This window comes from Emiliania huxleyi (assembly GCF_000372725.1).
Source record: "Emiliania huxleyi CCMP1516 unplaced genomic scaffold EMIHUscaffold_338, whole genome shotgun sequence".
NCBI lineage: Eukaryota > Haptophyta > Isochrysidales > Noelaerhabdaceae > Emiliania > Emiliania huxleyi.
The window spans coordinates 65,726-80,740 of NW_005199460.1; the positions used below are offsets into that span (position 1 = coordinate 65,726).

General features: G+C 66.0%; 6 protein-coding genes across 6 annotated transcripts in view; 5 read left to right on the plus strand and 1 right to left on the minus strand.

Annotated features, from left to right (window-relative positions):
• Positions 1–576, plus strand: part of EMIHUDRAFT_241657 (hypothetical protein) — a gene marked incomplete at both ends in the record, with an annotated part of 980 nt that extends 404 nt beyond the window's left edge. Inside the window, 2 exons of the mRNA XM_005773477.1 lie at positions 24–147; positions 280–576. Coding sequence (XP_005773534.1) covers positions 24–147; positions 280–576 — 421 coding nt within the window. The remainder of the gene's footprint in view (positions 1–23; positions 148–279) is intronic.
• Positions 577–873: 297 nt separating this feature from the next.
• EMIHUDRAFT_241658 (hypothetical protein) lies at positions 874–3,316 on the minus strand (the record flags this gene model as incomplete). The annotated part of the gene is made up of 5 exons (XM_005773478.1): positions 874–1,625; positions 1,968–2,411; positions 2,787–3,068; positions 3,187–3,215; positions 3,297–3,316. 5 exons carry the CDS (start codon positions 3,314–3,316, stop codon positions 874–876), a joined length of 1,527 nt encoding a protein of 508 aa, XP_005773535.1.
• Positions 3,317–7,766: 4,450 nt separating this feature from the next.
• Positions 7,767–9,911, plus strand: EMIHUDRAFT_241660 (hypothetical protein; the record flags this gene model as incomplete). The annotated part of the gene is made up of 4 exons (XM_005773479.1): positions 7,767–8,215; positions 8,335–8,957; positions 9,031–9,466; positions 9,602–9,911. The coding sequence occupies 4 exons, from the start codon at positions 7,767–7,769 to the stop codon at positions 9,909–9,911; spliced, it is 1,818 nt and encodes a 605-aa protein (XP_005773536.1).
• Positions 9,912–11,710: 1,799 nt separating this feature from the next.
• EMIHUDRAFT_58914 (hypothetical protein) lies at positions 11,711–12,022 on the plus strand (the record flags this gene model as incomplete). The annotated part of the gene is made up of 1 exon (XM_005773480.1): positions 11,711–12,022. A coding segment is annotated over one exon (312 nt), but the record flags the coding sequence as incomplete, so codon positions are not given.
• A 495-nt stretch (positions 12,023–12,517) lies between these two features.
• Positions 12,518–14,010, plus strand: EMIHUDRAFT_241662 (hypothetical protein; the record flags this gene model as incomplete). The annotated part of the gene is made up of 2 exons (XM_005773481.1): positions 12,518–12,859; positions 13,324–14,010. The coding sequence occupies 2 exons, from the start codon at positions 12,518–12,520 to the stop codon at positions 14,008–14,010; spliced, it is 1,029 nt and encodes a 342-aa protein (XP_005773538.1).
• A 686-nt stretch (positions 14,011–14,696) lies between these two features.
• EMIHUDRAFT_241663 (hypothetical protein) overlaps positions 14,697–15,015 on the plus strand; it is a gene marked incomplete at both ends in the record, with an annotated part of 1,705 nt that continues 1,386 nt past the window's right edge. The window contains one exon of the mRNA XM_005773482.1: positions 14,697–14,996. Within this exon, the coding sequence (XP_005773539.1) occupies positions 14,697–14,996 (300 nt within the window). The remainder of the gene's footprint in view (positions 14,997–15,015) is intronic.

Consider the following 15,015-nt stretch of genomic DNA (forward strand, 5'->3'; position numbering starts at 1 on the left):
CTTCCTGGCGTCCTCGCGCAAAGTGAAAGTGGCGTTCTCTGTTCACGCCCGTGGCTGCGATCAGGCGCGGCTTACTTTCTGCTGCTCGCGCTGCTGCGGCAGCGCGGCGCGCTCGTGCACACGGCGGCGCCGCTCTACTTCTCCGCTGTGCGCGGGATGTTGTTTGCACTCGGATGGGCGGACGCCACCGCCTCGTCCACCGCCGCCGCGTCCTCCGCCTCCGCTGCCACATCCGCCGCCGCGCCGCCCGCGCTGGAGGGGCGTGCGCCCGCCCGCGAGCCGATGGGCCTCGATTGCGCGCGGCACGCGCGGCGGCTGCTCGAGGAGACTGCGGCGCACAAGCGCTCTCTCGTGCGGTACGGCGCATACGCGCTGTCGGACGTGGTGGCGCTGCTCCGCTACCGGCCACTCGGCGCGGCGGCTCAGGCCGAGCTGATGCCGGGCGTGTACTCGCTGATCGGCATGTGCACGCAGGTGGAGCTGCAGGAGCTGCACGCCAACTCGGACCCCGTCGGGAAGCGCATCCTGGCCGACCTGCTCGAGGGGTACCAGACGTCGCACAAGTACCGCGGGTGACCTGCTGTTGGGTGGGGGTTGAGGCGTAAACAGCATTCCCAAGAAACTAAACAGCACTTTAATTTTATTGCACCCAGACAGTCACCACAGGGGTCGCGTGTCGTGTGTCTCACTTACTGACACGGTACACTGTTACACTGTGCTGTGTTTAAACGTCAGTACACAGTATAGAGCTCTACATGCTGCACAAAAACCGGATCGTCGGATCGAGACGAGAGCGAGTCACTCTGCTGCACTGTGTCGCCGCCGGCACATATACGCCGCGCATGTGCGCGGGGGCGACCCCAGGGGCTCACTTCAGAAGCGGTCGAAGAATTCCCAAATGGAGGAAGGGGCAAAGGCTGGCGTCGAGTGTCCGAGGCTTGTCGGGCACCACACAACCGGGTATCCCTCGTCGCAGCCATTATACTCGACGCACGCGTCGATGCCAGTTACCACGCTGGTGTCTGCGCAGCCGTTCGCTTCCTTCCAGTGGTCACGAGAGGCTTGCCCGGAGGCGTACGAGACGATCGCGTCTGCGCTTCCGTGCGTGAGCCACGCCGCGACCTGCCCGGTACAGCCGGCACCGCCAAAAAAGGAGTAGGGCCCGTTGCCCATGATTGGCGCGATGGCGCGGACCTGATCGCCCAACTGGCAGCCAACCGTGTTGGACATGATGCCACCATAGCTTATGCCCGTCGAGAAGACTCGTGTCTCGTCGATGCAGTAGTCGCTCTTGAGCTTTGCGAGCATGGCACGCACAAAGGCGATGTCCCGTCCGCCGCTGTTGGGCCAGCCGGCGCCACCGCCGTTCGCTGACAACCCCTGGCCAGCGACGAAGATAGCGCGGCCATCGCTTTGGTCCCAGAGACCTTGATACGATGGCCCCCGACCAAAGTAGCCATCAGCGGTCTGATCGGCGGTCCCTCCAAGTCCGTGCCACACCATCAGCAGCTTGTGAGGGAGGTTCGAGTCGTAGTCTGACGGCAGGTTGAGACGGAAGCGTCGCGCCGTTCCACCGACGTCAATATCGTATTCGCCAGACCCGGGAGACGGAGAAGATCCACATCCTGCGCTTCTGACCGGCTGACCAACCTCGAGCGGCGGCGGTGGCGGCGACGGCGGAGGGGGCGGTGGCGTTGGCGGTGGCGGCGACGGCGGAGGTGGCGGTGGCGGTGGCGGCGAGGGGAAAGGTGGCGGCCTGCGTGGCGGTGGCGGCAAGGGCGGCGGTGGGAAGGGAAGCGGCGAAGGCGACGGCGGCGATGGGAGTAGTGAAGGAGGTGCATCAGGAGGAGACGGTGAGCGCGACGGCAGCCCCGAGGCCGGTGGTGGCGAGGGTGGCGGCGGCGAGGGCGGCGGCGGCGGCCGCGGTGGCGCCGACAGCGGCGGCGGCGGCGACGTCGGAGGGACACCGTTGACGCTCACTTTTGCGTTGGTGTATGTGTAGCTGGCGTCGACCTCGCAGCCGCTATTTTCCTCAGAGTTCGTGCAGTTCCGATCCAGGATGCAGACCTTGTAGATCGCGTTACTGGCACACAAGATCCTTCTTGCAACACTTCCATCTTGTGCCGTGTCGTCCTCGTCGCTGCAATCGCCCAGCGTGAAGCGTGCCTTGCCATCCTCGATCACGGCCCACTGGTCTCTTGAGTTGGAATTGCCATAGACCTGCGCTGCGCCGCCAACGCCACCAATGTTGGGGTTCGGCAAGCAGGAGTCGGTCCCCGCGGGGAGAAACACGACGGTGAACCCGTCGCCAATGCCATCACCAGAGAAACGGATGGACGTTTCAACACGGGAGACGACGAATGGGATTCCGTCGCGTAGTCCGTACTCTGTGTCCAAGATGACGTCCGGCCCTGGCGGCGGAGAAGGTGGGAAGGGCGGTGGCGGCGGCGACGGCGGCAGCGACGATAGCTGTGGCGGCGAGGGCGGAGAGCGTGGCGGTAGGGAGGGCGGCGGTGCTGGGGAGGACGGCGGTAGCAGTGGCGGCGAGGGCGGCGGTGGCGAGGTGGGTGGCGGTGGCGGCGGCGACCTTGGTGGCGCAGCTAATCCAGGTGCGGGAGGATGAGATGATGGAGGCGAGCGTGAAAAGGGTGGCGCCGGTGGCGGTGCGGATGGCGGAGCGGTCGAAGTGAGCAGCTCAACCACAAGTGGCAACGACGCAGTCTCGACGGCTAGCTCCCACAAGGCTGAGGCAAGCGCCACGTCCTCGGCGTACGGCATGAGCTCACTGGCGAGGGCGTCAGCATCTTCTTTCGTCTCCACTGAGACTTGCACCTGCACCAGAACGCTCCCTGGGGACACGCGGAGATTCACGTCGAAGACGGATTGCAAGCTCAGTGTGCCAACCAGGGCAACACGGAACGCGGCGCTGTCAAAGTCTTCCACATCTCCAGCGACCGTTACGTTGAAGGTTACTGCGTAGGCGCGCTCTGGCGGATCTGACGACTGCAGCTCCACTGCGTCGTCCCGAAGCAGCAAGATGGTCACAGCGGTTGCAGCTAATAAGGCGACTGTCAACACGGTGAGCGCGACGGCGGCGAGCAGGATAATGCGCAAGGTAGAGGACAGAGCAGGCTTGTTCGGCGGCGGCGGCGGCGGCGGCGGCGGCGAGCCTGCTTTGATGGACACTCTGTCGGAGGCCCAGGAGCGGCGTGAGCCTTGCATCAGATGGAGGCCAGGGCGGCTGGGCAGGCACGGTCGCGGCCTCTGCAAGGGGCCCCTCCAATCTCCTGCCCCACCGCTTGGTAGCAGGTAGCATCGAGGGGTGGCCTTGTCTCCCACGTCGATGCGGGCGTAGGGGTTGAGTTGAGTAGTGCGTCATCTTGAGGAACGCTAGACTCGACTCCCTCTCGGAGATCGACGCCGCCCGACCGCCGGAGATCACCGGAGATCACCCGAGATCACCGGAGATCACCGGAGGTCTCGATGTCGCGGCGACGACGATCTCGACGGGGCCCTGGCGTGGTTGGGCGTTGTGCCTCTCCCCACGCCCTGGGACAGACAACACATGCCAGGGCCGACAGACACATCACGACACACATGAACAGAACACGCAGCGTGAAAGCGGGGGAGTGAGACTAGTCGTCTCCTCAAGTCGTCTCTCCAATGAGACCCATGAACAAAGAGAGCCGATCCAACTCGTTGAAGATACACATCTCGTGAAGCTGGCGTCGCTTCAACCGTGGACAGGGCCGATCCTCACAGCTCAGGCTGAGCTGGAGATCCAAGGAGCCGCCTGCTCCTGCCCGCCTCCGCCCAACCGACTATGCGGTGACGACGACAGCGGAAACTCGGCGCGAGCCGAGCCCGCGACCACGGAGGGAGATGCTATAGAGAGAGTGAACACTGGTAGCGTGTTTTGATCGGAATCAGCTCTGAGCCATGAACATCGCCAGGAAGAGGGCGGGTGGGGGCGATTGAATCATGGCGCGAGGCGCGCTGGCTCCATGGCAGCACGTTGAAGCAAAGCAGGTGGGGACGAGGACGCGCGTAGGACGCGTCGCCATCTCTGCTGTGAATAGAGGGAGAGTGCTGCAGCGTTGGAACCGTAGCTCGGCGCCTCGCCCTCAGCAGAGCGGGCGAGAAAAGCTGAAGCTGTTCGCGCCACCTCTGCAAGGGGCCCCTCCAATCTCCTGCCCCACCGCTTGGTAGCAGGTAGCATCGAGGGGTGGCCTTGTCTCCCACGTCGATGCGGGCGTAGGGGTTGAGTTGAGTAGTGCGTCATCTTGAGGAACGCTAGACTCGACTCCCTCTCGGAGATCGACGCCGCCCGACCGCCGGAGATCACCGGAGATCACCCGAGATCACCGGAGATCACCGGAGGTCTCGATGTCGCGGCGACGAGGATCTCGACGGGGCCCTGGCGTGGTTGGGCGTTGTGCCTCCCCACGTCTCGGACTTCGACGGCTTGACGGCGTGGTCGAGCCCGGTACGGCACAGCACAGCGCCCCCACGCGAGAACCGTAGTCAATCAGTCGACGAGCGGCCCGCGTAGAACGACGCCGACAGTGCATCTGGTGTCGGCAGCTGCGAGGCCTCCCCGGCCGGCGCTGCGCCTGCGTGAGCCGCTCTCGCGAGGCTTGAGTATGTAGAGCTAGTCGAGATATACTCCGGCGAGGCGACAGCAGATCCAGCTGCCCGCCCGCCACGCCGCCGACGAGGCGGCGCACGAGTCGACGCTCTAGCCGATGGAGAGCTAGTCGAGGTATACTCTGGCGAGGCGACGGCACATCCAGCCGCCCGCCCGCCACGCCGCCGACGAGGCGGCGCTCGAGTCGACGCTCTTCTCGATGGAGAGCTAGTCGAGGTATACTCTGGCGAGGCGACAGCAGATCCAGCCGCCCGCCCGCCACGCCGCCGACGAGGCGGCGCACAAGTCGACGCTCTAGCCCATGTAGAGTGAGTCGAGATATACTCTGGCGAGGCGACGGCACATCCGGCTGCCCGCCCGCCACGCCGCCGACGAGGCGGCGCTCGAGTCGACGCTCTTCTCGATGGAGAGCTAGTCGAGGTATACTCTGGCGAGGCGACAGCACATCCAGCCGCCCGCCCGCCACGCCGCCGACGAGGCGGCGCTCGAGTCGACGCTCTTCTCGATGGAGAGCTAGTCGAGGTATACCCTGGCGAGGCGACAGCAGGTCCAGCTGCCCGCCCGCCACGCCGCCGACGAGGCGGCGCACAAGTCGACGCTCTAGCCCATGTAGAGTGAGTCGAGATATACTCGGCGAGGCGACAGCAGATCCAGCTGCCCGCCCGCCACGCCGCCGACGAGGCGGCGCACGAGTCGACGCTCTAGCCGATGTAGAGCGAGTCGAGATATACTCCGGCGAGGCGACAGCAGATCCAGCTGCCCGCCCGCCACGCCGCCGACGAGGCGGCGCACGAGTCGACGCTCTAGCCGATGTAGAGCGAGTCGAGATATACTCCGGCGAGGCGACGGCACATCCGGCCGCCCGCCCGCCACGCCGCCGACGAGGCGGCGCACGAGTCGACGCTCTAGCCGATCGAGAGCTAGTCGAGGTATCCTATGGCGAGGCGACAGCACATCCAGCTGCCCGCCCGCCACGCCGCCGACGAGGCGGCGCACGAGTCGACGCTCTTCTCGATGAAGAGCTAGTCGAGATATACTCTGGCGGGACGACAGCAGTTCAAGCAGACGCTCAGCAGCACCGTCGCTCCCCGAAGGGACCCTGACAGTACCTTAGACGGCGGCGGCGCTGCCGGCGCGCCACACGCCTCGCTAAAGTCTAGATGGCGTGATGACCGAGATCGCGATCTCGTCTCAGCGCCCTTCTGGCTGGAATACGACGCGAGCCGACTCAGTCGGGAGGCGCCGCATTCGAATGCCGCGGGCAGCGCAGGCCTTTAGCCGCAGCTGCGGTACGATCGCTCCCTGCGGGGACCCTGACAGTACCCTTCGAACCGTCGCTCCCCGGAGGGACCCTGACAGTACGGCACCGCCGCTCCCTGAAGGGACCCTGACAGTACCCTTCGAACCGTCGCTCCCCGAGGGGGACCCTGACAGTAGGGCACCGTCGCTCCCCGAGGGGACCCCGACAGTACCCTTGCGCTTCAGCCGTCGCTCCCCGTAGGGACCCTGACGGTCGGGCGCCGTCGCTCCCCGAGGGGGACCCTGACAGCGCCCTTCGAACCGTCGCTCCCCAGAGGGGACCCTGACATTAGGGCACCGTCGCTCCCTGAAGGGACCCTGACAGTACCCTTGCGCTTCAGCCGTCGCTCCCCGTAGGGACCCTGACGGTCGGGCGCCGTCGCTCCCCGAGGGGGACCCTGACAGCGCCCTCCGAATTCCGTCCATCTTAGGGTGGACAACGCCCTCCGAATTCCGTCCATCTTAGGGTGGACAACGCCCTCCGAGTTCCGTCCATCTTAGGGTGGACAACGCCCTCGTACTTCTGGTTTCTACGGCAGCCAGTCACCGAGGCGCGGCGGCCGGAATACCACGCCGTCCGACCTCGTCGGGAGGCGCAGGACCCGGACGCCGCGAGCAGTGTCGCCCGACCCGGAGCGACACTGCGGCACCGTCGCCCGACCCGGAGCGACAGTGCCCTTCTGGACAGTACCCTTCAACCGTCGCGTCGCCTTCCACGCATTGCTGGCAGAGCCCGTAAATGTAAAATCCCCTTCAAGCGCAGGCCCTGTCTGAAGCCGCTGCTGACGCACAGCCGGGGGCACAATCAGACCTTGGGCGCTGGCCGTCGATGGGCCTTGGTGGGTTGCCTAGCAATGCGAGAAAAGACTCTGCAACGAAGAACAATGACCAACTGCGCAGCTCACCGCCGCGGACACCGCGTTCATACCGCATTGCGAGCGTTGAACTGGCGGCTGACGACTGGCACGGAGTGAGTCCACAGTCGAGTCGAATGTCGTACGACCGAACGGCCATCCGTTGGGTGGGCTGACCCCAATCTTGAACGATACGCTCACAAATCACTGCCCGCCAGCACAAGTTCGGTATCAGCAGTTGAGTCGCATCCAGTGGATCGGCAGAGTCAGGGCGGGTTCTGCACCCAGGACCTCGCCCGTTACCCGCGTCACCACTAGACGCTCATCTCATCCTGCTCAATGATACGCTGAACAGCAAACTGTCCAAGTCCATCGGGCTGGTCCATGTGGTGGCGGCGCCTTGCGGTGTGCACGAGATGCGGATCCGCGTGGAGACTGCGCGCCGTCCACCAGCCGCTGAATGGCTGTACGGGCTGTTCGAGCCGACAGAACAACGACAACTGAATGCGGAAATGAATGCTCTCGGCGCCAATGCTCTGATCTGTGTAGCGCCTGCGCGTGCCGCCCTGCGCAGCGGCCCATGGGCCTTTGCGATCCACAGCGCTCCGGCCATGGCGATTGAATCATGGCGCGAGGCGCGCTGGCTCCATGGCAGCACGTTGAAGCAAAGCAGGTGGGGACGAGGACGCGCGTAGGACGCGTCGCCATCTCTGCTGTGAATAGAGGGAGAGTGCTGCAGCGTTGGAACCGTAGCTCGGCGCCTCGCCCTCAGCAGAGCGGGCGAGAAAAGCTGAAGCTGTTCGCGCCACGCGATTGTCACGCACCTCTTTCTCATACTCGTAGTTGGAAAGAGTACCGCTCTTACAGCGCTCAAGCTGCGAGAGAAATCATATAAAGAAATCGCCGCGCACTCCGGAGCCGGTGCGACTGGCTTGCTGCGAACCCAATCCGCTGTCATGTCGGCGATGTTACTCTGCCTGCTCGCGCTCCCATCCCACACGGCGGACGCACCGCCAAGCGCCTACGGCGAGCCCGCCTCCAGCGCGCCGCCCACCACGTCGTTCCTCTCCCGCACGCTCGGCTCGGGCATGGTCCTGCAGCGTGCGCCACAGCGTGCCGTCGTGTGGGGCCACGTTGCCGCTGGCACGACTGTCTCGACCACCATGACGGGCGGCGGCGCTCACCAGCTGCTCACCACCGTGGCGGGCGGCGACGGAATCTGGAGACAGGCGCTCCCAGCAGTGCCCGCCTCACCAACGCCTCACAAATTGGCCTTCAAAGCGTCCACTGGCGAGACGGCCGCAATCGAGAATGTGCTCTTTGGCGATGTGTATCTGTGCGGCGGGCAGAGCAACATGCAGTTCTCGATGCCCGTGATTGAGAACTCGACCCAGGAAATTGCGCGTGCCGATGGGTGAAAATTCTACCCTCTCTCTCCCTCTCTCTCCCTCCCTCTCCCTCTCTCCCTCTCTCTCGCCCGCGCTCGCCCGCGCTCGCCCTCTCGTAGTGCTCACCTCGGCTGGCCCCGTGAAGGTACCCTCTAGTCCGCCTCTTCACCGTCGGCCAGAAGACCAGCTCCAAGGTGCCACTGCCCGACCTGCAGACGGTGGAGCAGAGTTGGTCTGTCGCGAGCGCAAAGACGGTCGCCAACAGCAAGGGCTTCGGCTACTTTTCTGCGGTCTGTTGGATCTTTGGTCGCGAGGTGTTCGACGCGCTCGGCGGCCAGACGCCCGTCGGCCTGATCTCGAGCAACTGGGGCGGAACGCCCGTCGAGAGCTGGACGACCCCGGAGGTGCTCCGGTCTTGCAACCTGAGCACGGTCGACAGCACCCTGTACAACTCGATGATCCACCCGTACACGGTCGGCCCGATGGCGCTGGTCGGCTTCGCTTGGTACCAGGGCGAGGCCAACGTCGATGAGCGGCGCGGCGACGAGGGAGCGGCGCGGTACGCGTGCACCTTTCCCGGGATGATCCGCCAGTGGAGGCGCTCCTTTGCGCGGCCCACCGCCTACTTTGGCTTCGTGCAGCTCTCCACGTGGTGCGGCAACGGCGAGCTCATCGCCGAGATGCGCACCGTCGGCCAGATGGCAGCGCTCGCCCTCCCCAAGGTGGGCTACGCGACCAACGCCGACCACGGCGCCGGCTGCAACATCTGTGAGCCGCCGAACGGCCCAACGCCCTGCCTCTCCCGCATCTGAGCCCTGCCCCCCACGCTTGTCCGGCGCAGACCCGCCACCGAAGCAGTACTGCGGCAAGCGGCTGGCCAACTCGGCGCTCGCCCTCGAGTATGGGAGGGACGTCGCTTGGCGCTCTCCCTCCTTCGCGTCGCAGGTCGCCTCGGCGGCGCCACCCTCCGTGAAAATCTCCCTTTCCGACGTCAGCGCCGCCGGCTTGCGCGACGACGTCTACCCCTTCAACTACCTCGGCGGCGCCTTCAACTGCAGCGCGCAGGCGGGCAAATGCGCGTGGGCCGAGCTCCTTCTCGCCGACGGGTCGTGGGTCAACGCGACCCTCTCTCTGGCCGGCGGGAGCGCCCTCACCCTCACCGCGTCACCCGCGCCAGCCGCCTACGCCGGCGCCCCCCTCGCCTCGCGGTACGGCTGGGGAGCAGTGCCGATGCTTAGTCTGTACGACCGAGGAACCGGCTTGCCGGTGCTTCCCTGGTACGAGAACATCACCGCAGGCAAGGCGCGGGACGGCGGGCGGGCCGCGGCGGCGGCCACGGTCGCGGCGGCCGAGGCCAAGGAGGCTGAAGCGGTTGCTGCGGTGACGGCGGGTGTCGACTGCCACGCGTCGAGGTTCCCCGGCCTCTGCTGCACGTCGCGGCCATCCGAGCAGACGTGCTTGGCGGCCAACTGTCGCTGGTCACACGAGGGCTGCAACATCGAGCAGGAGGACCGGGCCACGTGCAGTGCGATCGGCGACTGCGGCAAGGCGTACGAGGCGTGCTGCGCCGGCTTTGCCGCCAAGGGGTTCCCGTGCGGCTGCCACCTTCAGGACGGGTCGGGCGCCGCGGGCGCAGGCTGTGGCGACTGCGGCACCGCCTTCTCGGCATGCTGCCTCGGCTTCAAGGCGAAGGGCTACCCGTGCAAGTGCGATGTGCACTAGCAGGTGTAGGTGTGCTTGAGGCGAGGGAGGTGTCCATACGTAGACACCGCGGGGCCGCGGGGGGAGCCCCGCACCCGTGTATTCTCATTTTGCTTGGCCGGACCTCCCGTATTTTTTTGCTTGGGCGTACGGGGTGTGGAGGGTGAGTTGAACAGGGGTTGTGCGCGCCAAGCCCTCCTGCTCGGCTCCAGCCGGTAGACAAGTCTTGTCATCAACAGAGTGGATGGATCTGACCTCGGGGCCGATGTGACCAAGCGCTGGTAGCGTGGTTTGACCTCACACCCATGGTCTCACAGTGTGCCGGCAGTCGCCGAGCAGTGTCGCTCACACAAGCCGCAGCACAGGTGACTGAGGGCCAGTGAGGGCGAGCCCATCGCTGTCACAGCTGTGGCAGCCGCACAGTAGGCTGTGTCAGCTGTGCAGAGTGTGTGAGCAGCAGAGGAGCTGCTCTCCAGGCTTCTGTCGCAAAGAGCTGCATGCCACCGAAAGCGCTGTCGAGGTTCGCCGAGCGCGGCGCAGGTTGGGGGAAGCCGCCACCGACGAGCGCGTTGGACTTTTCACTCCGGACAAAAAACGCGGCACAGCGGACGGTGCGGGGCGTGCCGCAAACTTAGCGGCGAGGCGCGGGACCGTCTGTGGCGAGGTGGGTCGCGTCCCCCGATTATGTTCAACCCAGCATCCACACCCTTTACACCATGGTCGCCATGCCGGGGGTAGGTAGGCTAGGTCTGGGCCCTTCCCGTCGCGCGTTTTCCCCTCGGTCTTCAAGCCGGAACTTTTACAGAGCAGAAGAAGAATTTTCGGTTGAAATCACGATGTCAACCCTCCCCAAGTTGGTGATCTGATGCTTGTAGGTAGGGCTTGAGAGAGTGGCCTGCCATGTCAAAGTTGCAGGAGAGTCCACCAACCCTCACCTTAAGTTGGTATAGTACCCCACTTCACTTACGGAGTGATTTATTTTTTAGTTTACCAAAAGTAGGGTAGGCAGGCAGGTAGGTAGGTAGGGGTGGGGGAGCAAAGGCGGCCAGCAAAAAAGAATACGCGGCAAAACCCAAACCTTTCGCACTTCATCATTGCGGCCTGCACAGCGTATGGCGGTGCCCCCACCCTCGCTCTCGCCCGATTCGGTATTCGAACAGGACCTCGACCTGCAAAGGCCGCTCGGCGAAGCAACATCTTTCACGCAGCTGAAGCCGCTCTCGGAGCTCGGGGCAGGCGATTTCTGCACGGTGCATACCGCCACGCTTTGCGGCAGCATGGTCGCGCTCAAGCGCCTCAGGAAGGACCTGGCGCCGGAGCGCGAGAAAATAGGACTAGCAGATCTGCGACGCGAGGTGGCAGTGCTCACGAGGATCAACCACCCACACATCATTCGCCTCGTCGCGCATGGCATCGCTGACGACGGGTCGCCCTTCTGCTGCCTCACAATGTTTTCGCAGCCGCTGGGCGCGCTCTTGCCGTCTGGCAAGGTTGGCTTCTTTGCGGAGCGGCGCGAGGCGAAGGAGTGGCCACTCGCCAGAGCGGTAGCGGTGGGGCTTCAGCTGGCGAGGGCGCTGCGCTAGATGAGTTCCTGCCCGGCTACAGGTGCGTCACCGCCGAGACTCGTCTTGCCCCCCCCCCCCCCCCCGCATACCCGTGGCTCACGCTGCCTCCCTGCCGCCGCTTGCAACAGGCTGCTCCACCGCGACATCAAGCCAAACAACGTTGGAGTCTTCTCCGACGGCCGCGTCGTGCTCGCCGACTTTGGGCTGCTCTCGCTCTGGAAAAAGGACGCGGAGGACGACGCCGCCGTCCGGCCGCTCACCGGCATGACGGGCTCGCTCCGGTACATGGCGCCCGAGGTTGCCCTCTCGCAGCCGTACAACCACAAGGCGGAGGTCTTCTCCTTCACCTCGCTGTTGTACCACATGCTCTCGCGCCGCAAGCCCTTCGAGTTCATGACGCCCTCGGTCTTCCTGCGCGAGGCGTGCCGCGGAGGCAACCGGCCTCCTCTCGGCAAGGCGTGGCCGGCCCAGCTGCGCGGGCTGGTAGCTGCGGGCTGGTCGGCCGAGCTGGCGGAGCGGCCCGAGTTCGAGGCCGTGGTCCGCGCCCTCGAGGCGATGCCGAGGGAGGAGCGGCTGAGGCCGAGGACGCCCTCCTCCAGCGGGCGGGCGGCGGAGGGGAGGGAGGCGGGCGGCGGCGGGTCGCCGGGCGGCAGCGGGTCGCCGCGGTCGGAGAGGACCAAGTGGGCGGCGGCCAAGGCGGCGGTGGCGACGGGACGGCTCAGGCAAGCGCACTCCAAGGGGAGCCTGGTGAGCTTCAACGAGAGCCAGCTCGAGGCGGGCGCTAGTTCCAGTGGCGGGAGGCTGCGGCGCGTGCAGTCCGAGGGGAGTGCCCTGAGCCGCCTCGATCAGTGGAAGGGCGCGCGCGGAGGAGCCGAGCCCGACACGAACGCGGCCAAGGGCGAGGTAGTGGGCAGAGAGATGGTGTGCGCGTAGCGTGAGGACATTGAGGAGGGCGGCGGGAAGGGAGTATAAAAAGCAGGAAAGAAGAAAAATTCAGAGCGTGCAAAAGCTCTGCTCAATCGTGCTGCGTGTCGCCATCCGTGCTCGGTCCGTCCAGAGCCCATGCCGCAGCCCGCCGAGGAGCTCCGTCCAGAGCCCATCCTCGCGGTGCCCACACCCAAGAACGTCCGGGACTCACTCTTTGCCGCCGCCACGCACGGCGACGCGGACCAGCTTCGGCTCTTGATCCAAGCGGGCGCTCTGACTGCCCCACGACCAGTTCGGTATTTGAGCGGCCCCAACGAGCTCTTTACGCGCGAGCCTACACCGCTGCTCCTCGCCATCATGCACAATAAAAGGAGGTGCGCCGAGCTGCTGGTTGAGGCGACAGCGACAGCGGACCTCGACGCCCGGTGCGGCCCCGATCTCGAGACGGCGCTGCACGTGAGCTGCGCCCGGGGCCACGTTGCCATCACCAAGGCTCTGCTCGATGCAAGTGCGGACCACGCCACCGTTGACGCATATGGACGCTCGCCCCTCCTCATCGCCTGCCTGGCCGACCAGCCCGAGTGCGCGTCGCTCATGCTCGCGGCGGGCGCGGATGTTGAGCAGCCCATGACTGGCGACAATCCGGGCGCGACGCCGTTGTACGCCGCCGCGTGCGCCGGCTCGCAGCCCGCGACGGAGGTAAGACTCCGCAGACGCCTGCGCCTCACCCCGCTGACGGCACTCTAGGCTCTTTGAGATGCGCCTCGCTGCTGTGCGAGGCGGGCGCTCGCGTCAACGCGCGCACGCAGAACGGCGCTTCGCCGATGCTGGTCGCCGCGCAGGACGGGCACCTTCACGTCGCGATGCTGCTCTCCTCGTACGGCGCCGAACGCGGGCCAGACTACCTCGACGCCACTGGCATCGTCGTGCGGCCGTCGGAGGCGGAGACGCTCGCACGCGACTCGGGCAACCGGGAGCTGCACCAGTGGATCGCAGCCTCGTACCGCTACCTCCCGCTGCACCACGTGCGCGTCCTCACGCCGCAGCGCGCCGTCGAGCTGCTGCGGGCGGGCTGCTCGCCCCACGCCCGCCCGGCCCCGTCCCGTCCCGAGGGGTCCGCCACCCCGCCCGAGGGCTCGCCCGGGGCGGTCTCGCCGTCGGCTCTGCCACCCTCCGAGGCTAGCTCCGAGGCGGAGGCGTGCCTGTCGCCCGCCGAACTCGCGCGTCAGCACGTGGACGACCCGCGCGTCCCCGCCGCCAAGATCATCCTGCGCGCGGCGGAGCCGTGGTCGCCCGACACGCACCACCTCTGGGGCGCGAGGCAGCGCGGGCACGCCGTGCAGCTGTGCTTGGTCGGCTACCAGCTGGCGGACCTCCTCGCCGCCGCCGCCCCCCAGCAGGCCCAGCAGGGCGCCTTTGTCGACGTGTGGCTCGCGTACGTGATGCCGCTCGCGGTGAGCTGGTCGAGCTGCCAGGCGTGCGCCCGGCCGCAGCAGGAGCTGCCAAAGAGGAGCCCGCCCCTCAAGCCCTCGCCGGCGCCGCGCAGCGTGTCGCCCCTCAGCCTGCCCACGCCTCTCGGGCGCGCCGAGGAGGAGGTGGCCGCGGCCTTCCAAGGGCTGGCTTGCTAAGCCGCACGCGGCGCGGGCTATTCTGGGAGCTTGAGGAGGGAGGGAGGGATCAGGGAGGGCGCGGGGACGCAACCCGCAGCAGCCCGACACTCTGGCTGCGGCAGGTGCGAAGGGTGCAGTCCTCGTCGTGTCGTCGTTGCAGTGAGGGGGCGGTACTCGAGTAGCGTGGGGGGCTGGGCGTGTTACGGAGGGGCCTAGTGAGCGGTGAGCGGTGAGGGTCGCGGTCGGCCCGCAGACAGATTTTGTATACCGAGGCGGTGCCCGGTCGCCGGTGCGGCGGTGGCACGGTGGCAGTGTGCCGAGAGAAATGTAGATCCCTGGGCGAGGGTGGTGGAGAGGGCTGTCCGTAAGTACCCGAAAATACAACCCCTACTAGACGAGACAGCAAAGAGTGCCCGAGAGGCTCCGATACGGCCGTGTTGGGGCTCGTTCTCGGATTTTTGTCCATTGCTACTGCTTGCTTTCTTTATCTTTTGCCAAAAAGAATTTTAGTAAAAAGAAATCAAAGCTGCGCGCGTCCGTCCCCCCCTCCACTCTTTGGTTGGTGCTGAGCAGCCGAGGACGACGCAGGGAGCGGCCTTTGGTGGTGCTGAGCAGCCGAGGACGACGCAGAGCGGCCTTTGGTGGTGCTGAGCAGCCGAGGACGATGCAGAGCGGCCTTTGGTGGTGCTGAGCAGCCGAGGACGATGCGCCGCTCTTCGACGGCCGCTCTGCGGTCTCCCACCGTCGCCATCCTTGGCGCCGGCATCACAGGCCTCACGGCCGCCGCATTTCTCCGCAAGCAAGGCATAGAGGACTTCACCGTCTTCGAGGAGAATGGCGATGGCGTCGGCGGCACCTGGCGAGACCATGACTACCCAGGAGCCGGGACAGACACCGAGGTCCCGTCGTACCTGCCAACCTTTCTCCCACGCCCCAACTTCCACTCGCAGTTTGCACGGCGAGACGAGATCCTATCCTACTGTGAGATGGTGGCAGCAGAGTACGTCGGGCTCGAGAAGATCC